At 45.1% G+C, this 24,946-nt stretch overlaps 1 protein-coding gene across 1 annotated transcript in view; it reads left to right on the top strand.

Annotated features, from left to right (window-relative positions):
* LOC128366028 (multiple epidermal growth factor-like domains protein 11) overlaps positions 1-24,946 on the top strand; it is a 220,044-nt gene that overhangs the window by 149,265 nt on the left and 45,833 nt on the right. Inside the window, 3 exon segments of the mRNA XM_053326712.1 lie at positions 6,943-7,063; positions 14,576-14,739; positions 15,608-15,710. Of these exon segments, the coding sequence (XP_053182687.1) occupies positions 6,943-7,063; positions 14,576-14,739; positions 15,608-15,710 (388 nt within the window).

Below are 24,946 nucleotides of genomic sequence, written 5' to 3'. Positions count from 1 at the left end.
AGCACGAAGGAAGGGAGGGAGGAAGGAAGAAAGGAAGGAGGGAAGAAATGGAGGGAGGGAGGAAAGGAAAGAAGGAAGGAAGGAAAGAAAGGAGAAATAAGTGAAGGAAGAGAGGAAGGAAAGAAGTGAAGGAAAGAAGGAAGGAAAGAAGGAAGGGAGGATGGAAAGGGAGGGAGGGAGGGAAGAAGGGGGGGAGGGAGGGAGAAAGGAAAAGAGTAAGGTAGGGGGAGGAAAGAAAGCGAGAGGGAGGGAGGAAGGAAAGGAAGGAAGGAGAGGAAAGAAGGAGGAAGGAAGGGAGGAAAGGAAAGGAAAGAAGGACAGAGGAAAGAAGTAAGATAGGGGGAGGAAAGAAAGCGAGAAGGAAGGATGGAGGAAGGGAGGAAGAAAAGGAAGGAAGGTAGGAAGGAAGGGAGGAAAGAAGGAAGGAAGGTAGGAGGGAGTTTACAGTATATGTTGAAGGTTCCTGATCAATGTGACAGCCGACAGCGAGCTGGAGGTTCAGGTTGTGTGAGGGTTGTTTTCACAGCACTAAGGAAGGGAGGGAGGGAGGGAGGGAGGGAGGGAGGGAGGGAGGGAGGAAGGAAAGGAGAAAAAAGTGAAGGAAAGGTGAAGGGAGGGAGGGAGAAAGGAAAAGAGGAAGGAAGGAAGGAAAGAAGGACAGAGGAAAGCAGGAAGTTAGGGGGAGGAAAGAAAGCGAGAAGGAGGGAGGGAGGAAGGAAGGAAGGAAGGAAGGAAGGAAAGGAAGGAAGGAAGGAAAGGAGAAAGAAGGAAGGAAGGGAGGAAAGAAGGAAGGAAGGAAGTAAGGAAGTTTACAGTATATGTTGAAGGTTCCTGATCAATGAGAAAGCCGACAGCGAGCTGGAGGTTCAGGTTAGATGCTAACTGCTAACACGCTAACTGCTTCAGAATAAGGTGAGACTTCCTGCTAATGCCGAGCTGTCTGTCGAGCCGGCGTGTGTCCATGTCCACTACTGATTGGACAAGAGCAGACGTCATGTTTCTGTGCAGGGATGCCGTCAGTGATGAATGAAGGATGGATGGAAGGAAGGAAGGGAGGGAGGATGCAGGGATCAGTGATGAATGAAGGATGGATGGAAGGGAGGGAGGGAGGGAGGGAGGGAGGATGCAGGGATGCCATCAGTGATGAATGAAGGATGGATGGAAGGGAGGGAGGAAGAAGGAAGTCTCTGTGCTCTATAATGTATGTCTTTGTTTGCTGCAGTCGTTGGCTTATAATGAATTTAAAGATGCTCTCCTGTTTTGAGTTCAGCAGCAGGAAGTGGAGATATAGTGAAGAGAAAGTTTCTGTCAAGTTTGAGTCTGTAGATACTTTTAAGATGCATCTAAAGCAGGGGTGTCAAACATACGGCCCGTGGGCAAGAACCGGCCCACCGAGGGGTCCAATCCAGCCCACTTTCCTTCCTTCCTTCCTTCCTTCCTTCCTTCCTTCCTTCTTCCCTTTTTTCCCTCCCTCCTTCCTTCCATATTTCCTTCCTTCCTTCCTTCCTTCCTTCTATCCTTCCTCCCCTTTTTCCCTCCCTCCTTCCTTCCATATTGCTTTCCTTCCTTCCTTCCTTCCATCCTTCCATCTTTTCTTCTCTTTTCTTCCATCTGTCCTTCTTCCCTTTTTCCCTCCCTCCTTCCTTCCATATTTCCTTCCTTCCTTCCTTCCTTCCATATTTCCTTCTCCCCTTTTCCCTCCCTCCTTCCTTCCATATTTCCTTCCTCCCTTTCTTTCCTTCCTGTCTTCTTTTCGTTCCTTCTTCCTTTTATCCTTCCATCTTTCCTTCCTTTCTTTATCATGTCCGTCCTCCCTTTCTCCCTTTCATCCTTCATCCTGTCTGTCCATCATATCTTTCTTCCTTCCATCTTTCTTTTCTGTCTCATTTTTGTTCCTTCCTTCCTTTTTTTTCTTCCTTTTATCCTTCCTTTATCTTTTTAATGAATTTAAAGATGCTCTCCTGTTTTGAGCTGAGCAGCAGGAAGTGGAGATATAGTGAGGAGAAAGTTTCTGTCCACAGTGACACTACGGAGCGAGTCGTCTCATGAAAAATAAACAAGTAGCCGACAGTGAAGAGTGAGTTTGGAGAGGAGTCCTCATGAGATGCCACGTTGAGGTGACATGTTGCTAATGGTGACAGAAGAGCTCCACATAAAGTTACTAACTTAGTTTAGGAGGATCTGCAGTGAGAGAGTAGAGATGGCTGCAGAGTTCATAGTTGTCTCTGTTAGTTCATGCAGACTCAAATCATTTATTTATTGTTAGTTAGCAGGATTAAGTTACTGGAATAATTATATTATATAAGGACATGGCCGGGCTTGTATTCTCGCCTAGCTGTGAGTCTGTAGATACTTTTAAGATGCATCTAAAGACTCACTTTTTATACTTTAATCTGTTTTATTTGTTGTTTGTGGAAAGAAAAGAAAAAGTAACTTAACCCTCCTGTTGTCCTTGAGTCGAGGATGGAAGGGAGGAAGAGGGAAGGATAGAAGGACAGAAGGGAGGAAGGAAAGATGGAAGGAAGGAAAGGAGGGAGGAAAGATGGAAGGACAGAGGAAAGAAGGAAGGGAGGGGAAGAAAGAAAGAGAGAAGAAGGGAGAGAGGGAGGGATGGAAGGAAGGAAAGAAAGGAGGGAGGAAGGAAGGACAGAGGGAAGGAAGGGAGGAAATAAGGATGGAAGGTGGGAGGGAGGAAGGACAGAAGGAAAGGAAGGAAGGAAAGAGAGAAGGGAAGGGAAGGAAGGGAGGAAGGAAGGAAGGTAGGTAGGAGGGAGGGAGGGAGGGAGGATGGGAAGGAAGGAAGGAAGGAAGGGAGGAAAGAAAGAAGAAAAGAAGGTAGGAGGGAGGGAGGGAGGAAAAAAGGAAGGAAGGTAGGAAGGAAGGGAAGAAAGAGGGAGGAAGGAAGGGAGGAAATAAAGAAGGAAGGTAGGAGGGAGGGAGGGAGGGAGGGAGGGAGGGAGGGAAGAAAGAAGGAAGGTAGAAGGGAGGAAAGTTGCTAATGGTGACAGAAGAGCTCCACATAAAGTTACTAACTTAGTTTAGGAGGATCTGCAGTGAGAGAGTAGAGATGGCTGCAGAGTTCATAGTTGTTACTGATAAAGACTCACTTTTTTATTTGTTATGTGATTTCTTTGGGTTTTAAATCTGTGTTTATCTTTTTATGCTTGTATGTGCACACATATTGTCAGGAAGGAAGGGAGGATAGGAAGGAGGAAAGGAAAGGAAAGGAGGGAGGAAGGAAGGAAGGACAGAGGGAAGGAAGGGAGTAAATAAGGAAGGAAGGTGGCAGGGAGGAAGGAAAGGAGGGAGGAAAGAGAGAAGGGAAGGAAGGAAGGTAGGAGGGGGAGGGAGGATGGGAAGGAAGGAAGGAAGGAAGGGAAGAAAGAGGGAGGAAGGAAGGGAGGAAAGAAAGAAGAAAAGAAGGTAGGAGGGAGGGAGGGAGGAAGGAAAGAGAGAAGGGAAGGAAGGGAGGAAGGAAGGAAGGTAGGAGGGAGGGAGGGAGGGAGGGAGGGAGGGAGGGAGGGAGGATGGGAAGGAAGGAAGGAAGGGAAGAAAGAGGGAGGAAGGAAGGACAGAAGGAAGGAAGGGAGGAAAGAAAGAAGAAAAGAAGGTAGGAGGGAGGGAGGGAGGGAGGAAAAAAAGGAAGGAAAGTAGGAAGGAAGGGAAGAAAGAGGGAGGAAGGAAGGACAGAAATAAGGAAGGGAGGAAAGAAAGAAGAAAAGAAGGTAGGAGGAAGGAAGGAAGGAAGGTAGAAGGGAGGAAAGTTGGTAATGGTGACAGAAGAGCTCCACATAAAGTTACTAACTTAGTTTTAGGAGGATCTGCAGTGAGAGAGTAGAGATGATGTTCATTTATAATGAGTCTGTAGATACTTTTAAGATGATACTTAAAACCATAGTGTGGACAGGAAGGGAGGGGAAGAAAGAAAGAGAGAAGAAGGGAGAGAGGGAGGGATGGAAGGAAGGAAAGAAAGAAAGGAGGGAGGAAGAAAGGAAGGACAGAGGGAAGGAAGGGAAGGAGGAAGGAAAGGAAGAGAGAATGGAAGGAAGGAAGGTAGGAGGGAGGATGGGAAGGAAGGAAGGAAGGAAGGGAAGAAAGAGGGAGGAAGGAAGGGAGGAAAGAAAGAAGAAAAGAAGGTAGGAGGGAGGGAGGGAGGAAATAAATAAGGAAGGTGGGAGGGAGGAAGGAAAGAGAGAAGGGAAGGAAGGGAGGAAGGAAGGAAGGTAGGAGGGAGGGAGGGAGGGAGGATGGGAAGGAAGGAAGGAAGGAAGGGAAGAAAGAGGGAGGAAGGAAGGACAGAAGGAAGGAAGGGAGGAAAGAAAGAAGAAAAGAAGGTAGGAGGGAGGGAGGAAGGAAAGGAGGAAGGAAAGGAAGGAAGGAAAGAGAGAAAGGAAGGAAGGGAGGAAGGAAGGTAGGAGGGAGGGAGGGAGGATGGGAAGGAAGGAAGGAAGGGAAGAAAGATGGAGGAAGGAAGGACAGAAGGAAGGAAGGGAGGAAAGAAAGAAGAAAAGAAGGTAGGAGGGAGGGAGGAAAAAGGAAGGAAGGGAAGAAAGAGGGAGGAAGGAAGGACAGAAAGAAGGAAGGGAGGAAATAAAGAAGGAAGGTAGGAAGGTGGGAGGGAGGAAGGAAGGAAGGAAGGAAGGTAGAAGGGAGGAAAGTTGGTAATGGTGACAGAAGAGCTCCACATAAAGTTACTAACTTAGTTTAGATCTGCAGTGAGAGAGTAGAGATGGCTGCAGAGTTCATAGTTGTTACGGATACTTTTAAGATGCATCTAAAGACTCACTTTTTTATTTGTTATGTGATTTCTTTGGGTTTTAAATCTGTGCTTCAACTTTATTCTCTTTAAATATTTGCTCTTTTTATGCTTGTAAGTTCACACATATTGTCAAACACTTTGGTGCAAAGTCTGTTATAAATAAAATAAATTTGATACTTAAAACTATAGTGTGCACAGGAAGGGAGGGGAAGAAAGAAAAAGAGAAGAAGGGAGGGAGGGATGGAGGAAGGAAGGGAAGGAAGGAAGGACAGAGGGAAGGAAGGGAGTAAATAAGGAAGGAAGGTGGGAGGGAGGAAGGAAGGAGGGAGGAAGGAAAGAAGGAAGGACAGAAGGAAGCAAGGAAAAAAGGAAGGTAGGAGGGAGGGAGGAAAGGAGGACGGGAAGGAAAGAAGGAAGGAAGGGAAGAAAGAGGGAGGAAAGAAGGACAGAAGGAAGGGAGGGAGGAAAGAAGGAAGGAAGGTAGAAGGGAGGGAGGGAAGACAGAAGGGAGGAAGGAAAGGAAGGAAGGTAGGAGGGAGGGAGGGAGGGAGGAAAGAAGGAAGGACAAAAGGAAGGAGAGAATGAGGGAAGCGAGGAAAGAGGGAAGGAAGGTAGGAGGGAGGGAGGAAAGAAGGAAGGGGGAAAGAAAGAAGAAAAGAAGGTAGGATGGAGGGGGGAGGAAAAAAGGAAGGAAGGTAGGAAGGAAGGGAAGAAAGAGGGAGGAAGGAAGGACAGAAATAAGAAAGGAAGGTAGGAAGGTGGGAGGGAGGAAGGAAGGGAGGAAAGTTGGTAATGGTGACAGAAGAGCTCCACACAAAGTTACTAACTTAGTTTAGATCTGCAGTGAGAGAGTAGAGATGGCTGCAGAGTTCATAGTTGTTCATTGAGTCTGTAGATACTTTTAAGATGATACTTAAAACCATAGTGTGGACAGGAAGGGAGGGGAAGAAAGAAAGAGAGAAGAAGGGAGGGAGGGAGGGATGGAAGGAAGGAAGGGAGGGAGGAAGGAAGGAAGGACAGAGGGAAGGAAGGAAAGGAAGGGAAGGAGGAAGGAAAGGAAGGGAAGAAAGAGAGAAAGGAAGGGAGGAAGGAAGGAAGGTAGGAGGGAGGGAGGGAGGATGGGAAGGAAGGAAGGAAGGGAAGAAAGATGGAGGAAGGAAGGACAGAAGGAAGGAAGGGAGGAAAGAAAGAAGGTAGGAGGGAGGGAGGGAGGAAAAAAAGGAAGGAAGGAAGGGAAGAAAGATGGAGGAAGGAAGGACAGAAGGAAGGAAGGGAGGAAAGAAGGAAGGAAGGTAGAAGGGAGGGAGGGAAGACAGGAGGAAGGAAGGAAGGAAGGAAAGAGAGAAGGTAAGAAAGAAGTAGGGAAGGTAGGAGGGAGGGAGGAAAGAAGGAAGGGAGGAAGGAATGAAGGAAGGAGGGAGGGAGGGAAGAAGGAAGGAAGGGAGAAAAGAAGGAAGGAAGGAAGAAGGGAAGAAGGAAGGAAGAGAGGGAGGGAGGAAAGAAGGAAGGAAAGAAGGTAGGAGGGAGGGAGGGAGGAAAGAAGGAAGGACGAAAAGAAGGAAAAAGAGAAGGAGGGAGAAAGGAATCGCTCCTTCTCTCTGACAGAAAGGAGGAAGGAAGGAGGGAAGGAAGGAAAGAAAGAGAAAGAGGGAGGAAGGAAGGGCAGAAGGAAGGAAGGGAGGAGGGAAGGAGTAAAGAAGGAAGGAAGGAAGAAAGGTAGGAAGGAAGGTAGGAGGGAGGGAGGGAAGGAAGGAAAGGGGGGGGGGAAGAGAAAAGGAGGAAGGAAAGAAGGAAGGTAGGAAAGAAGGTAGGAGGGAGGGAGGAAAGAAGGAAGGGGGAAGAAGGAAGAAAGGAAGGAAAGAGAGAAGGAGGAAGGAAGAAAGGAAAGACAGAAGGATATTTGACTCGGGAGGACAACACGAAGGTTAAAAAACATACTGTAAAAGGAAGGAAGGAAAGAAGGAAGGAAGGTAGGAGGGAAGGAAAGAAGGGAGGAAAGAAGGAAGGAAGAAAGGAAAGAAAGAGAGAAGGAAGGGGTCAATTAGTTCCAGCTGGATGTTCTCACCTGTCCTTCTCACACTCTCTCATATAAATGAATGAATGAGCCTCTTGTCATGTGTGTGTGTGTGTGTGTGTGTGTGTGTGTGTGTGTGTATGTGTGTGTCTGCTCGCTGTGTTTCCAGGGCGACGACTGCTCCATCAGCTGTCCTGCAGGCCTGTACGGGATCAACTGCACCTCCTCGTGCTCCTGTCACAACGAGATCTCCTGCTGGCACATCGACGGCTTCTGTATCTGCAGAGAAGGTGAGGAGGCTCGGCTCAGAAATACAACTATGATACATTTACAGGTTTCTATAGTTACTGTCGTCAAGGTGGGTCAAATAAAAAGTACGAGTCACTCCTGGAGAAGAAGAAAAACTGCCTTCCATCCTTCCTTCCTCCCTTCCTTCCTTTCCTTTCTTCTTCCTCCCTCCCTCCCTCCTACCTTCCTTCCTTCCTTCTTTCCTCTCTCTCTCCCTCCCTCCTACCTTCCTTCCTTCCTTCCTTCCATCTTTGGTCCCTCCCTCCCTTCCCTCCTTCCTTCCTCCCACCCTCCCTTGCTTCCTCCGTCCTTCCTTCCCTTCCTTCTTTCCTCCTCATTACCTTCCTTCTTCCTCTTTTCTCCCTTCCTTCTTTCCTTCTTTCCTCCCTCCTTCCCTCCCTCCCTCCCTCCTTTCCTTCTTTCCTCCCTCCCTCCTTTCCTCACTTTCTCCCCTCCTTCTTTCCTTCCTCCATCCCTCCTTTTCTTCCTTCCTCCCTCCCTCCTTCTCTCTTTCTTTCCTCCCCATTACCTTCCTCCCTCCCTCCCTTCCTTCCTCCCTTCCTCCCTCCTTCTCTGTACTATTGAATGTAATATCTAGATGTTTGCTTCTGTAACAATTTTTCACCGAGTGGAAACGAGAGAAATCGTCACTGTCGCAATTTTCTGATATTTACTCTCAACAAGGAGACAGATGTGATTTTTTTTTCTTTTTCTTTTTTATATATTTATTTATTTATTTTCCTCCCGGCTCTGCTGCTGCTCATAATTACAGTCCAGGCCACGCGCCATGAATGCACCACTCTGGTGGCGGAGCTCTTTATCAATGAGCCAATCAGTATCTGGCAATCCTTTGGGTCTCTCTCACACACACACACACAGACACACACACACACACACAGACACACACACACACACACACACACATACACACACACACTCTAAACAGGAAGAAGGGAAGTTGTGTCTGAGCAGCAAAAATACGAGTGAGAGTTGCAACACATACTTTTCCTCATCACGCTCTCTTTCTCTCTTTCCTTCCTTCCTTCCTTCCTTCTTACCTTCCTTTTTGCGTTCCTTCCTTCCTTCCTTCCTCCCATCTGTCCTTCCTTCCATCATCCTTTCTTCCTTCCTTCCTCCTTCCCTTCCTTCTGTCCTTCCCCCCTCCTTCCCTTCCTTCTGTCCTTCTTTCCTTCCCCCCTCCCTCCTTTCCTTCCGTTCTTCCTCCTTTCCTTCCTTCCTTCCTCCTTCCCTTCCTTCTGTCCTTCCCCCCTCCTTCCCTTCCTTCTGTCCTTCTTTCCTTCCCCCCTCCCTCCTTTCCTTCCTTCCTTCCTTCCTTCCCTTCCTTCTGTCCTTCTTTCACACACACACACACACAGAAACACACACACACACACACACACACACACACACACACACACACACACACACACACACACACTCACACACACACACACAAACAGGAAGAAGGGAAGTTGTGTCTGAGCAGCAAACATACCAAGTGAGAGTTGCAACACATACTTTTCCTCATCACGCTCTCTTTCCCTCTTTCCTTCCTTCAGTCCTTCCTTACCTCCTTTCTCCGTTCCTTCCTTCCTTCCATTTGTCCTTCCTTCCTTCCTTCCTTCCTTCCTACCTTCCTACCTTTTTCCTTCCTTCCTTCCTTCCTTTTTCCTTTCTCCGTTCCTTCCTTCCTTCCATCTGTCCTTTCTTCCATCAGTCCTTCCTTTCTTCCTTCCTTCCTCGTTTCCTTCCTTCCTTCTTTTCTTCTCTTTTCTTTCTTCCCTTTCTTCCTGTCTTCTTTTTCTTCTTTTCTTCCATCTGTCCTTCCTTCCTTCCTTTTTTTTTCTTTCTTTCTTCCCTTTCTTCCATCTGTCCTTCCTTCCTTCTTTTCTTCCATCTGTCCTTCCTTCCTTCCTTCCTTCCTTCCTTCCTTCCTTCCTTCCTTCCTTCCTTTCTTTCTTTTTCTTTCTTTCTTCCCTTTCTTCCATCTGTCCTTCCTTCCTTCTTTTCTTCCATCTGTCCTACCTTCCTTCTTTTCTTCTCTTTTCTTTCTTTCTTCCTTCCTTCTTTCCTTCTCTTTTCTTTCTTCCCTTTCCTCCAGCTTCTTCCTGTCTTCTTTTCCTTCCTTCCTTCCTTCCTTCCTTCCTTCCTTCCTCATCAGATCAGATGGCCCTTGAATGAAGATGACTTTGACACCTCTCTCTTGTAGAAGGAGAGAAAAACTTCTTCTCTTGTTTCCATTTGTTTTGCTCTTAAATTTAGACGATGTCACACATTTACAGCAAACACTTTACAGAGAGAGAGAGAGAGAGAGAGAGAGAGAGAGAGAGACAGAGAGAGAGAGACAGAGAGAGAGAGAGAGAGAGAGAGAGAGAGAGAGAGAGAGAGAGAGAGAGAGACAGAGAGAGAGAGAGAGAGAGAGAGAGAGAGAGCTGTAAATCTTCTTTTTTTTTCCCGCCATAAAACTCAATTACACCTGGAAACACCAAACAGTGATGTAACACCGACTTTTATTGATTACAACACAAAAAGTGCCTTTAAGTGTTTGACGAGTTTTACTGTGTGTGTGTGTGTGTGTGTGTGTGTGTGTGTGTGTGTGTGTGTGTGTGTGTGTGTGTGTGTGTGTGTGTGTGTGTGTGTGTTTGTGTTTGTGTGTCTCTGTGTGTGTGTGTGTGTGTGTGTGTGTGTGTGTGTGTGTGTGTGTGTTATTTCCTCCTTTCAGCAGATTGATTTCCACTTTTCAGCAGTTTTACCTGCGATCTCTGAAATTGGGGTTTTAACCATTTTTATGTAACAGCTTTGCTCTCAGGTTTAGAAACATCTCTCTTTCCTTTTCTCATTTCCTGTGAAAGAAAACCTCTTCATTATTCTCATCATTTATACTCATCTTTAATCTCATTGCCTTGTTTAAAATCTAAAAAAAACCTAATGCATCAAAACATGTAACCCTTATATACTGTCAAATTTGACCTGTTTTGACATTTGACAGCCATAGTCTTTTATTCTGAAATTTGATGACTTTTCCTAAAGTGGCCCAAAATGCACAATAATGAAAATATTTTAAAATCTTATACTTACTACTGGGTCAGATTATCTCTGTATCTATTGCGTGTTATGTGTTTTAGTGAAATGAACAGTTAATAGTTTTAATAAGATTTTTTTATGATGTAGCAGTGAAGACTGATGGCTCTAATGGTTCTACAATAAACCCCACAGCTCCATAAAGCTCTGCTCATTTTATACTTTACATATAAAATAACATTTAATGACCAAAAAGAGATGCAAACATGACTAAAAGAGATGAAAAATAGACTAAAATCAACCTACAGTTATTTTGAGTAACAGCTGCCATCTGGTTACCATGGCAACTTTCCTGGTGACTAAAGAGACTCAAAACTACCAAAAAGAGACATAAAATGACTAAATTGACCTCCTACCTTCCTTCCTTCCTTCCTCCCTTCCTACCTTCCTTTCTCCATCCTTCCTTTCCTTCCTTCCTTCCTTCCTTCCTTCCTTCCTTCTGTCCTTCCTTACCTCCTTCCTCCCTCCCTCCTTTTTCTTCCTTCTTCCTTCCTCCCTTCCTTCCGTCCTTCTTTCCGTCCTTCCTTCTGTCCTTCCTCCCTCCCTCCCTCCCTCTCTCACTTCCTTCCTCCTTTCCTTCCATCTTCTTCCCTTCCTCCCTTCCTTCCTCCTTTCCTTCCGTCTTCTTCCCTTCCTCCCTTCCTTCCTTCCTTCCTTAACTCGAGTTTAGTGATGTAAAAGCTAAAAAAGGTTTAATCACATTTATTGATCAGTCAGATTGATTATTGATGCTTTCTAAACCAATCTGAGATTAAAAATAGATAGGACAGAATATGACCGGTATATAAGAGTTAAAATTATCTCCTTTAACAATCTCCAGAACTTTTTCCTTGTCTCGTATTTTGTTCTCCACTTCACTTCCTTAATACCTCTCAATATCCTTCCTTCCTTCCTTTCTCCGTTCCTTCCTTCCTTCCTCCCTCCCTCCTTTCCTTCCTTCTTCCTCCCTTCCTTCCTCCTTTCCTTCCGTCTTCTTTCCTTCCTTTCCTTCCTTCTTCCCTTCGTTCCTCCTTTCCTTTCTTCTTTCTCCCTTCCTTCCTCCTTTCCTTCCGTCTTCTTTCCTTCCTTCCCTTCCTTCCTCCCTTCCTTTCTCCTTTCCTTCCTTACCTCCTTCCTCCCTCCCTCCTTTCCTTCCTTCTTCCTCCCTTCCTTCCTGCTTTCCTTCCTTCCTTCTTTCCTTACCTCCTTCCTCCCTCCCTCCTTTCCTTCCTTCCTCCCTCCCTTCCTTCGGCCCTTCTTTCCTTCCACCCTCCCTTCTTTCCTTCCTTCCGTCCTTCCTTACCTCCTTCTTCTTCCTTCTTCCTTCCTCCCATTCCTTCCTCCTTTCCTTCCTTCCGTCCTTCCTTACCTCCTTCTTCTTCCTTCTTCCTTCCTCCCTTCCTTCCTCCTTTCCTTCCTTCCTTACCTCCTTCCGCCTTTCCTTTCCTCCTTTCCTTCCTTCTGTCTTTTCCTCCTTTCCTTCCTTCCTTGACTCGAGGACAACAGGAGGGTTAGGATTAAAAATAGATAGGAAAGAATATGACCAGTATATAAGAGTTAAAATTATCTCCTTTAACAATCTCCAGAACTTTTTTCCTTGTCTCGTATTTTGTTCTCCACTTCACTTCCTTAATACCCCTCAATATCCTTCCTTCCTTCCTTTCTCCGTTCCTTCCTTCCTTCCTCCTTTCCTTCCTTCCTTCCTCCCTCCCTCCCTCCTTTCCTTCCTTCTTCCTCCCTTCCTTCCTCCTTTCCTTCCGTCTCCTTTCCTTCCTTCCATCCTTCCTTACCTCCTTCTTCTTCCTTCTTCCTTCCTCCCTTCCTTCCTCCTTTCCTTCCTTCCTTACCTCCTTCCTCCCTCCCTCCTTTCCTTCCTTCCTCCCTCCCTTCCTTCTGTCCTTCTTTCCTTCCCCCCTCTCCTTCCTTCTTTCCTTCCTTCCCTTCCCTCTGTCCTTCTTTCCACCCTCCTTCTTCTTCCTTCTTCCTTCCTCCCTTCCTTCCTCCTTTCCTTCCTTCCTTCCTTCCTTACCTCCTTCCTCCCTCCCTCCTTTCCTTCCTCCTTTCCTTTCCTCCCTTCCTTCCTTCCTTGACTCGAGGACAACAGGAGGATTGGGTAAAATAGGATTATTATTATTAGGATTAAAAATAGATAGGACAAAATGTGTCCAGTATATAAGAGTTAAAATGATCTCCTTTAACAATCTCCAGAACTTTTTCCTTGTCTCGTATTTTGTTCTCCACTTCACTTCCTTAATACCCCTCAATATCCTTCCTTCCTTCCTTTCTCCGTTCCTTCCTTCCTTCCTCCCTCCATCCTTTCCTTCCTTCCCTTCCTTCTGTCCTTCTTTCCACCCTCCTTTCCTTCCTTCCATCCTTCCTTACCTCCTTCTTCTTCCTTCTTCTTTCCTCCCTTCCTTCCTCCTTTCCTTCCTTCCTTCCTTCCTTCCTTCCTTACCTCCTTCCTCCCTCCCTCCATCCAATCCTTCCTTCCTCCCTCCCTTCCTTCTGTCCTTCTTTCCTTCCTTCTTTCCTCCCCTCCTTTCCTTCCTTCCCTCTGTCCTTCTTTCCTTCCCCACTCCCTCCTTTCCTTCCTTCTTTCCACCCTCTTTACTTGCTTCCGTCCTTCCTTACCTCCTTCTTCTTCTTCTTCCTTCCGTCCTTCCTTACCTCCTTCCTTCCTCCCTCAATCCTTTCCTTCCTTCTTCCTCCCTTCCTTCCTCCCTCCCTCCTTTCCTTCCTTCTTCCTCCCTCCCCTCCCTTCCTTCCTTCCTTGACTCGAGGACAACAGGAGGATTGGGTAAAATAGGATTATTATTATTAGGATTAAAAATAGATAAAATAGAATATGAACTCTATATAAGAGTTAAAATGATCTCCTTTAACAATCTCCAGAACTTTTTTTCTCGTCTCGTATTTTGTTCTCCACTTCACTTCCTTAATACTCCTCAATATCAGCATCTTTAAATATTTATGCGCCACTGACCCTCGTGGGGAGCATGTGGTGATTAAAGTGGAGAGACATCTGAGGCAGAGCATGGGACCAAGGGCCTGAGAGCTTTGGCTAAAACCCAGTCTGTCTGTTTTCACCTTGTAAAAAAAAAAAAACCCTCTTTTCTTTTCTTTTTCTTTTCTTTTTCTTTTCTTTTTTTTCTATTTAAAGCTTCGGAGGGGAAAACTTAACAGGGAAAAGTTCAAGTGTAACACGTAAAGGGTTATATAAGGGTTACAACTGAATATTAAAAGTGCACTTTGCTGCAAATATGTGATTTTTAATATATTACTTTTATATTTATGCGCCACTGACCCTCCTTCCCCCCTCTTTCCTTTCCTTCCTTCTTTCCTTCCTTCCTTTCCTTCTGTCCTTCTTTCCACCCTCCTTTCCTTCCTTCCGTCCTTCCTTCCTCCCTCCCTTCCTTCTGTCCTTCTCTCCTTCCCCCTCCCTCCTTTCCTTCCTTCTTTCCTTCCTTCCCTTCCTTCTGTCCTTCTTTCCACCCTCCCTCTTCTTCCTTCTTCCTATATCACCAAACTAGTCTGGAGCAGAGCAATATGCAGCTTAATATAACACAGGGTGGATTATTATTGAGAAAGAAGTCAAGTTTAATACAATTAGATAATTAAAATAAAACTAAATCAATGGGAAACCTTGATTACCTTTAGATTTTCGCTTCCTTTAACCTTCCTGTTGTCCTCGAGTCAAGGAAGGAAGGAGGAAGGAAGGATGGAAGGAAAGGAGGAAGGAAGGAAGGAAAGAAGGAACAGTCCGTCCTTTCTTTCCTTCCTCCCTTCCTCTTTTCCTTTCTCCCTCCGTCCTTCCTTCCTTCCTTCCTTTCTTTGCTTCCTCCCTTCCTCCTTTCCTTCCTTCCATTCCTTCCTCCCTCCCTCCTTTCCTTTCTACCATCCTTCCTTCCTCCCTCCTTTCCTTCCTTCCATCCCTCCTCCCTCCCTTATTCCTTCCATCCCTGCTCCCTCCCTTCCATCTCTCCTCTCTCCCTCATTCCTTCCTTCTTTCCTTCCTTCCTTCCCTTCCTCCTTTCCTTCCTTCCATCCCTCCTCCCTCCCTCCTTTTCTTCCTTCCATCCCTCCTACCTCCCTCATTCCTTCCTCCTTTCCTTCCTTCCGTCCCTCCCCCCTCCCTTATTCCTTCCTTCCTTCCTTCCTCCTTTCCTCTTTTCCTTTCTCCCTCCCTTCCTTCCTCCCTCCTTTCCTTCCTTCCGTCCCTCCTCCCTCCCTTATTCCTTCCTTCCTTCCTTCCTTCCTCCCTTCCTCTTTTCCTTTTCCCTCCCTTCCTTCCTTGACTTGAGGACAACAGGAGGGTTAATTGATAAAGAAATTATTAATGGAAATTATTGTTCATTTATTTTGTAAATGATTGTACCTAACCTAAAAAGTATAATTCAAATCGTACCAACCTGCTATGTATTGAGGGTCCGTGTCGTCTCCGTGTCTCCGTCCAGGTTGGCAGGGAGTCGACTGCTCCATCCCGTGCTCCAGCGGTACTTGGGGGCCGAGCTGCAACCAGACGTGTCAGTGTGCCAACGAGGCGGCCTGCGACCCGGCCAATGGCACCTGCACCTGCTCGCCGGGCTGGAGGGACGAATACTGCGACGTGCCGTGTCCCGTGAGTCGTTACTTCTTTGCTGTTATATATGAATTAATTACTCAGTCGGCCACTTCGGCACATGCAACAGTAGAAGGGTTCAAGAAGGTGGAAGCTCATTAATCCACACCAATCATGTCTGTGTAAAGTAAGAATAAATATGTGTTCTGAGTTTGACATACCACAGAAAAGTGTGTTGTTAACCACCCTGCCAAATTTGAATGATTAAAAAATCAACAAATATATGAAATTAGGCTTCAAAGTTGTGTAAAAATGAGCCTCTGAAGCCCCGCCCCCTACCAAGTGTCACCTGTCAATCAAAGTCACCACCTCTACCAGAAACATGGACGCTACGCCTGAGAGCTTTCTGCCGCTAGCTCAGCTGCTAACTTAGCTACTAGCTCGGCGGCTAACTCAGCTCCTAGCTTGGTGGCTAGGTCGGCTGCTAGCTTGGCGGCTAACTCAGCTACTAGCTTGGTGGCTAACTCGGCGGCTAGCTCGGCGGCTAACTCAGCTACCAGCATAGACTGTATAAAAGAAAGGCTACCAGCTTGGTGGCTAACTCGGCTGCTAGCTCAGCGGCTAACTCGGCTAACTGGCTAACTGTAGACTGTAGTAGTAGTAGTGTGTGCTGAATGTATTTCTACCTCTACAGCAGCAGGGGCGGGTTTATGCTAATCACTAAATCCTGAACACAGAAATCTTGAAACACAGTTTGTGAAGCCTAGCTCCACAATTCAAATCTAAATGGTTGAAATGCTTTTTACACCTTTTTTAGAAATACATTTATGACCTATTTAATGTGTTTAGAACAAAAATGTCTGAATTCACTTTACACAGTCTTTAAAATTAATATTTTACTGTCTGGTGTGCTCTTGCTGTTTGTTAGGAGGGATCATACGGACTGGACTGCAGAGAGAGATGTGATTGTGTCAACGCTGATGGCTGCGATCCAGTAACCGGCGTCTGTCGCTGTGTCGCAGGTTGGACAGGTGAGTTGTGCAGCCGATGGGTTGCTTAATTGATTTCCAGACGCTGACACAGGCTTATGGTGGAGCATCAGTCAGTTTAGAGTTCAAATAAACCACCTGGTCATATTTGGCAAGCAGTCAGATCCAGGAAAACAAGTCCAGAAACATTTAGACACACACCTCAGGATTTGAAGCTGTGAAATTTTGCTGCAAATCTAATTAATTACAGCGAAATTGCAATCAGTGTATTTGCTCAAGGTGTGATTTTTCTTGTCAACTTTAATTTTAATGGAATCCAAAGTCGATAAGCAATGACCGCAAAGGAACAACGTCTTCCAAAGGGCTTTAACAATTACACGAACAATTGTGGAGACGCAGGGTTAAGTCAGATTCACTCACAACAGGAGACATCAGCAGTGCGTAAGCGTTACCGAGGCATCGATCCGTTGAATCCACACAAACTACGACCTTCATTAGAGCGTCTTTCCCCCTCCTCAGAAGCATCCGACCCGTCAGCAGCAGCAGGAGGACAAAACTGTCTCCACCAGACTGTGTAACTTTAGAAAATTCAGAGGACAAAATGAGTTTCATTTATGGTCCATGAGCAGGAAGAAAACTGCATTGAGTCTCTATACTGTATGTCCATAGTCAAACTGCAAAGCTCATAGTAAAACTGGGGTCCTTCGATCATGTTTTCTGAGACTTAACATGAAATAGGAATCCATCTTTCCCAAGTCCCAAGTAGCCACAAAGACGATAAAGCTCAATATGAAATAAAGTGGGTTTTAATTACATAATGAAATATATAACCTCTTGAATATAACATCTTGAAAATTTCAGGTGCATGCTGGGAAAAATAAAAACATGGATTCTACTTATATGGGCATGAGCGGGGAGGTTGCTATGGTTGCGAGGGCTGGATCTCGAGGACATTGGTCAATCAACCTGTCAATCAGGACGTAGCCACGCCCTAATGCATACCCTGCTTTATCGTCACATATAAAATCAGGGAGGCCAAAATGTCCCAAATGAACATCATACTGCATTGAAGAAGGCTTTAAACTAGCGATTGAGACCATAAACACATTTTGAAAACGTTTACTGAGGTTAGAAATCAAGTGAGAAGTTGGTGAATTCTCCATTGACTTGTATAGAGACGGTCGCCCCCTGGTGGCCTTTTGATAGAATGCAGTTCTAAGTTACTTCCACGTTGGCCTCATTTCAGAGGACCGGAACTCCCCGCCTGTGATATACCAGAGTTGTGTTCACTACTTGTTTCTGCTGCCCCCTAGTGGCCAAAAATCAGCTACTGCAGGTTTTTAAAAATTGAACTCTTTGTGTTACAGTTAAACTCTGAGTGATGGCTCTGCTGCAGTCTGACACTCCCTTTATGTTCACGTTCCTCTGCACTGAGACACAGATTAGACTTTAGAAGGGAGACTTTCACACAACAGACAATCTGAGGCGGTGCAGGCGACACAAAAAACCTCGAGACAACAAATCAATACGACACACACACGCCAAGTCAAGTCAAAACCTATGATTCTAAATCTGATGGAGAGATTCAAGCCTGAGCGACTCTGACAGCTCTTCTCTTCAATAATTCAACTTCTGAAAGGTTCCCTGTGGAGAAACGACACTTTCAAGTGAAACCTGGCTTTCCTCTTAGACACGTGCATCCTCTATGTGTGTGTGTGTTTTTTTTTTAATATCCTTAGCGGTGGAATTAATTACCATGTTGGAAGTTGTATCTCTGCTTATTTCAAGGCACTAATTGTCAATCTGGAGCAAACGATTGATGCGTTGATTAGCATGGAAAGGGCTGCGCTGATACAACCAGAAATGACATTTTCAAGAAACTTTCATTATGTGTATTGTTTTAATATATTTGGATCAAAGTTTTACATCAAAGGTTAGCACTTTGGGTTTGAAGAAATAAAGAAATATGTGATGTATATGCTAATTTCCAACAGATAAATCCATGTAATTACAGTGTGGTTGAGGATTAGTCCTGTGAGATGATGATGAGTGTGTGTTCATGGAGCGGAAATAAAAAAGTATTAACCAAAACCTGAACACTGAAGCCTTCACACTTTTCCCATGGTCCTTTTCTACTCCCAGAGGACAAACACAGAAAATAATAAGGCCTCATTAGACAGTTTGTCATCACTTTTAATGGAATTATAACAATACAAGATTTTTTTTTTTTTTTTTGTCTTTTTAACTTACATGAGCTGTTTCTGTCTTTTCAGATATTGATCCGTTGAGCTTGTAAACTTAATGTAGTGAAGGGTAAACTTTTGATTTGATGGAAAACAGTTCTGTATTAGAAACATATTAAGGATTGTATTGTTGCTTCAGCTACAGATGAGTTTAAAGGCTTATCACATATCACATTCCTTTTTTTAACCCTCCTGTTGTCCTCGAGTCAAGGAAGGAAGGGAGGGAGGAAGGAAGGATGGAAGGAAGAGGGGAGGAAGGGAGGAAGGAAGAAGGAAAGATAGGAGGGAGGAAAGAAGGAAGGGAGAAAGAAGGCAGGAGGGAAGGAGGGAAGGACAAAAGGAAGGGAGGAAGGAAAGGAAAGAAGGATGGAAGGAAAGGAGGAAGGAAGGGAGAAAGAAGGAAAGAAAGGAGGGAGGAAGGAAGAAAGGAGAAAGAAGGAAGGAAAGGAGGGAGGAAGGAAGGAAGGGAGAAAGAAGGAAGGAAAGGAGGGAAGAAGGATGGAAGGAAGGGAGGGAGGGAGGAAGGAAGGATGGAAGGGAGGGAGAAAGAAGGAAAGAAAGGAGGGAGGAAGGAAGGAAGGGAGAAAGAAGGCAGGAAGGAAGGAGGAAAGGACAAAAGGAAGGGAGGAAGGACAGGAAGGAAAGAAGGAAGGAAGGAAGGAAGGAAGGACGGACGGAAGGAAGGAAAGGACGAAGGAAGGAAGGAAGGGAGAAAGGAGGAAGGAAAGGAGGGAGGAAGGAAGGATGGAAGGGAGGAAGGAAGGAAGGAAGGAAGAAGGAATCAAAGGAGGGAGGGAAGGACAGAAGAGAGGAAGGAAAGGAAGGAAGGAAGGAAAGGAGGAAGAAAGAAAGAAAGGAGGAGGAAGGAAGGAAGGGAGAAAGAAGGAAGGAAAGGAGGGAGAAATGAAAGATGGAAAGGAGGGAGGAAGGAAGGATGGAAGGGAGGAAGGAAGAAGGAATCAAAGGAGGAAGGGAAGGACAGAAGGGAGGAAGGAAAGGAGGAAGGAAGGAAGGAAGGGAGAAAGAAGGAAGGAAAGGAGGGAGGAAGGAAGGATGGAAAGGAGGGAGGAAGGAAGGAAGGGAAAGAAATTGAGAGAAATAATACTATGATTTTTTTTTTGTCTTTTTAACTTACATGAGCTGTTTCTGTCTTTTCAGATATTGATCCGTTGAGCTTGTAAACTTAATGTAGTGAAGGGTAAACTTTTGATTTGATGGAAAACAGCTCTGTATTAGAAACATATTAAAGACTTCAGCTACAGATGAGACAGTGAAATACAGTCAATCAATACAATATCACATATCACATCATTTTTTTAACCCTCCTGTTGTCCTTGAGTCAAGGAAGGGATGAAGGAAGGATGGAAGGGAGGAAGGAAGGACGGACGGAAGGAAGGAAAGGACGAAGGAAGGAAGGAAGGGAGAAAGGAGGAAGGAAAGGAGGGAGGAAGGAAGGATGGAAGGGAGGAAGGAAAGAAGGAAGGAAGGAAGGAAGAAGGAATCAAAGGAGGGAGGGAAGGACAGAAGGGAGGAAGGAAATGAGGAAGGAAGGAAGGAAGGAAGGAAAGGAGGAAGAAAGAAAGAAAGGAGGAGGAAGGAAGGAAGGGAGAAAGAAGGAAGGAAAGGAGGGAGAAATGAAAGATGGAAAGGAGGGAGGAAGGAAGGATGGAAGGGAGGAAGGAAGAAGGAATCAAAGGAGGAAGGGAAGGACAGAAGGGAGGAAGGAAAGGAGGAAGGAAGGAAGGAAGGGAGAAAGAAGGAAGGAAAGGAGGGAGGAAGGAAGGATGGAAAGGAGGGAGGAAGGAAGGAAGGAAGGAAGGAAGAAAGAAGAACAGCAGGTAGGGAGGAAGGAAAGGAAGGAAGGAGAGGGAGGAAGGAAGGAAGGAAGGAAGGACACAGTAAACTTACATGAGCTGTTTCTGTCTTTTCAGATATTGATCCGTTGAGCTTGTAAACTTAATGTAGTGAAGGGTAAACTTTTGATTTGATGGAAAACAGTTCTGTATTAGAAATATATTAAAGACTTCAGCTACAGATGAGACAGTGAAATACTGTCTTAGGAGGAAGGAAGGGAGAAAGAAGGAAGGAAAGGAGGGAGGAAGGGAGGAAGAAGGAATCAAAGGAGGAGACAGAAGGGAGGGAGGAAGGAAGGAAGGAAGGACGGACGGAAGGAAGGAAAGGACCTTCCGTCCGTCCTTCCCACCCTCAAAGGAGGGAGGGAAGGACAGAAGGGAGGAATGAAAGGAAGGAAGGAAGAAGGAATCAAAGGAGGGAGGGAAGGACAGAAGGGAGGAAGGAAAGGAAGGAAGGAAAGGAGGAAGGAAGGGAGGAAGAAGGAAAGAAATGAGGAGGAAGGAAGGAAGGGAGAAAGAAGGGAGGAATGAAAGATGGAAAGGAGGGAGGAAGGAAGGATGGAAGGGAGGAAGGAAGAAGGAATCAAAGGAGGAAGGGAAGGACAGAAGGGAGGAAGGAAAGGAGGAAGGAAGGAAGGAAGGAAGGAAGGAAGGAAGGAATGAAGGGAGAAAGAAGGAAGGAAAGGAGGAAGGAAGGAAGGAAGGAAGAAGAACAGCAGGTAGGGAGGAAGGAAAGGAAGGTAGGAGAGGAAGGAAGGAAGGAAGGAAGGACACAGTAAAGAAGGAAGGAAGAAGGAAAGCAGGTAGGAGGGAGGGAAAGGAGGAAGGAAGGAAGGAAGGAAAGAAGGAAGGGAGGAAGTAAATGTAAAGGCACAACACTCTGCAGTTTAGATACCAGAATATAAAAGCTTCACTCCCAGCAGTGAGATAAATCCTTCAGGACTTTATATAAAAAAAAATAAAGAATCTAATAACCAAAAAAAAAAAAAAAAGAGGAAGCAGGTGTGTGTTTCCATCCCTGGTTCACAGCTGTATAAAAGAGATTTATGCACCTCACAATATCAGGAATCAGTATATGAAATGTGCATCAGATATGTCCCTCGAGCCGTCTCTCTATTGCTTTTGTGTTGTTGTTTATTTTCAAATGTAAGAAGCTCCAGTCTTTCTGTTATGCATCACATTGAGGGACCATCAGACATATAATAATATACTGAATATCATTACACACTAAACATGTATTTAAAGTATTTTGATAGGTAAACAATGAAAGGGAGAGATGGAAAGGAGAAAGAAGGAAGGATGGAAGGGAGGAAGAAAGAAGGAAAGAAAGGAGGGAGGAAGAAAGGAGGGAAGGACAGAAGGAAGGGAGGATGGGAAGGAAGGACGGAGTAAAGAAGGATGGGGAAAGGAAGGAAGGAAGGAAAGGAGGGAGGAAGGAAGGATGGAAAGGAGAAAGAAGGAAGGAAAGGAGAAAGAAAGAAGGAAAGGAGGGAGGGAGGAAGGAAGGAAGGAAGAAGGAAGCAAAGGAGGGAGGAAGGAAGGAAGGAAAGGAGAAAGAAGGAAGGAAAGGAAGGAGAAAGAAGGAAGGAAAGAAGGAAGGAAAGGAGGGAGGAAGGAAGGAGGGAGGAAGGAAGGAGGGAAGAAGGAAGGAAGGGAGAGAGGAAGAAGGAAGGGAGGGAAGGACAGAAAGGAGGGAGGAAGGAAGGAAGGAAAGGAGAAAGAAGGAAGGAAGGAAAGAAGAATGGGAGAGAGGAAGAAGGAAGGAAAGGAGGGAAGGAGGGAAGGACAGAAGGAAAGAAGGAAGGGAGGAAGGACAGAAGGAAGAAAGGGGGGTGGAGGAAGGAAAGAAGGAAGGGAGGAAAGAGAGATGAAGGAAAGGGAGATAAAACCAAGCTCCAGTCTTTCTGTTATGCATCACATTGAGGGACCATCAGCTATATAATAATATAATAATATACTGAATATCATTACAAACTAAACATGCATCTTAAGTATTTTGATATGCAAACAATCCCTGTTCTTTTTATTCAAGAAAGGGAGAGAGGGAGTGAAGGATGGAAGGAAGGAAAGATTGGCTGAAGGCTCTTGACCCCATGGTAGTTAAAGACCATGAAAGTGAATTCAGACATTTTCTTCTAAACACATTAAATAGGTCATAAATGTATTTCTAAAAAAGGTGTAAAAAGCATTTCAACCATTTAGATTTGAATTGTGGAGCTAGGCTTCACAAACTGTGTTTCAATATTTCTGTGTTCAGGATTTAGTGATTAGCATAAACCCGCCCCTGCTGCTGTAGAGGTATAAATACATTCAGCACACACTACTACTACTACAGTCTACAGTTAGCCAGTTAGCTGAGTTAGCCGCCGAGCTAGCCACCAAGTTAGCTGCCGAGTTAGCAGCCGAGCTAACCACAGAGCTAGCCGCCAAGCTAGCCACCGAGTTAGCCGCCGAGCTAGCAGCTGAGCTAGCAGCAGAAAGCTCTCAGATGTAGCGTCCATGTTTCTGGTAGAGGTGGTGACTTTGATTGACAGGTGACACTTGGTAGGGGGCGGGGCTTCAGCAGCAGATTTTTACACAACTTTGAAGCCTAATTTCATATATTTGTCGATTTTTTTAATCATTCAAATTTGGCAGGGTGGTTAACAACACACTTTTCTGTGGTATGTCAAACTCAGAACACATATTTATTCTTACACCATACTTATCTAACACAGCTGCTATTCTGTTGGGAAATTTGCACCAAAATCTGAGAGCAGACGTTTCAGAAAGCAGCCTGAATATCGTCTCAGCAGGAGTCCGATCAAATCAAATCAGATTTCTGTATTTTCTTTCAACACTGGTGTGGCGAAGTGATAGAAGAATTAACATTTGGCCTCCTCCTTCTTCTTCTTCTTCTTCTTCTTCTCCTTCTTCTTCTTCTTCTTCTTCTTCTTCTTCTTCTTCTTCTTCTTCTTCTGCTCCACATCTCGTCCCCCTTTTTGTTTTTTCCTCCACAGCCGGAGGAACAGAGCTTCTGATTCTCACTCACTTTGTGGCTCAGAGGTAGTTTATTAATGGAGTAATAATGGCCGCCTGCTCTCCACTCTCGTATTCTCTCATATTCGATGTCAAAGGAAGTTTCTAATGAGCTGCAGATCTGCCGAGCTGCAGAAAGACGCACAGAGAGAGAAATACTCTATTTGCACAGACTTTATTCTTACTCTGTGTGTCCGTCCTGCTGCCGTCTGTCTGTTTCTATATTTAGATGTGGTGGTAAGTTTGTTCCTGTGTGTGTGTGTGTGTGTGTGTGTGTGTGGGTGTGTGTGTGTGTGGGTGTGTGTAACTAAGAATTAATGTAATGTTGAGTCTCTTGGGCGGTGCGGTCTCCAGACTGTCCCCAGCGAGCAGCGAACGGCTCTGATCCGTTCTGCGAGCCGACTTTAGTGTAGACAGAGTCCTGCCTCTTAGGACAGACACACACACACACACACACACACACACACACACACACACACACACACACGCAAGACTGATGAAAGAAGAAGACACTTCAGCAAATGATTAAAAGTCTCGGGGAGAATTTAGGGAATTTAGATTTTTGTCTAAGGGCCTTTTCACACCTACCTTGTTTGGTTCGGACTTTTTTTTTTGGCCTTTTTAACTTTATCTGGACCAAATTTACAAGTGTGAAATGTTGAAGAAGAGGAAGTCTCTGTCTGTCTGTGTGTAAACATTTTTTCCAAGGTTCAGACTTTCAGATTAATTACAGGAAGTTCCTGCTGGGGCGGTAGGGAGGTAGAGCAGCCGTCCTCCAATTGGAAGATTGGTGGTTCGATTCCAGGCTCCTCCAGTCCACATGTCGATGTGTCTTTGCGCAAGACACTTAACCCCAAATTGCTCTCGTTGCTATGCCAACGGTGAATGAATGTGAATGAATGGTTAAACCCTGCGTGGTAGCTCCTGCCATCAGTATGTATGAATGTATGTGAATGGGTGAATGACATGTCATGTAAAGCGCTTTGAGTGGTTGCAAAGACTAGAAAGGTGCTATATAAGTACAGTCCATTATCATCAGAGACGCAAAAAGTCAGCAAATGATTAAAAGTCTTCGGCGGAATTTAGATTTTTGTCCTACTTTGTTTGGTTTGGACTTTTTTGGGCTTTTCAACTTGATCTGAACCAAATTTACAAGTGTGAAATCTCCTCCGAACAGCCGAAGAAGAAGAAGAAGAAGAAGAAGAAGAAGAAGAAGAAGAAGTCTTTGTCTGTCTGTTTGTAAACATTTTTTTCAAGGTTCAGACTTTCAGATTTAATTACAGGAAGTTCCTGCTGATTATCGTCAGAGCTGCAAAAAGTCGTCATTAAAAGTCTCAGGCGGAATTTAGGGAATTTAGATTTTTGTCTAAGGGCCTTTTCACACCTACCTTGTTTGGTTCGAACTTTTTTTTTTTGGCCTTTTCAACTTTATCTAGACCAAATTTACAAGTGTGAAATCGCCTCCAAACAACCGAAGAAGAAGAAGAAGAAGAAGAAGTGTCTGTCTGTTTGTTTGTTTCTAGTGTTCAGACCCATAGTCTGGGTGCCGAGCAGCTGAAGGCTCGGGCACCCATGGTGCTGAGGCGTGATGTGGGGTTAGGGTTAATAGACCAGCAGAGGTTGAGCGGAGGGTGCGGGAGGGGCTGTAGTCCTGGAGGAGGTCGCAGAGGTAAGAAGGGGCTAGATGGTGGAGGGCTTTGTATGTGAGGAGGAGGGTTTTGTAGTGGATGCGGTATTGTACTGGGAGCCAGTGAAGTTGTATGAGAATAGGGGTGATGATTTCACACCTACCTTGTTTAGTCCGGACTTTTTGGGGGGTTTTCAACTTCATCTGGATGAAATTTACAAGTGTGAAATCTCCTCCACACAGCTGAAGAAGAAGAAGTCTGTTTGTTTGTTTGTTTCTAGTGTGTAAACTTTTTTTTTTCAAGGTTCAGACTTTCAGATTTAATTACAGGAAGTTCCTGCTGATTATCGTCAGAGCGGCAAAAAGTAGAAATGAGCTGCGGTAGCACATGGAGAGAGGAAGAGAGGAAGTTTAATTGAAATGTAGTTACAAAATTCAACTGGAGGTTTGCAGGTAATCTCAGAGAGGATGAGAGAGAAGAAGATATGAGAGGACGGGAGAGCAAACCCACCTGAGGATGAAGTCATAATCATACTA

This window comes from Scomber japonicus, chromosome 1 (assembly GCF_027409825.1).
Source record: "Scomber japonicus isolate fScoJap1 chromosome 1, fScoJap1.pri, whole genome shotgun sequence".
Taxonomy (NCBI): Eukaryota; Metazoa; Chordata; class Actinopteri; order Scombriformes; family Scombridae; genus Scomber; species Scomber japonicus.
Note: the sequence above shows the minus strand (reverse complement) of the source record. Positions and strands in the feature narration are given on the sequence as shown.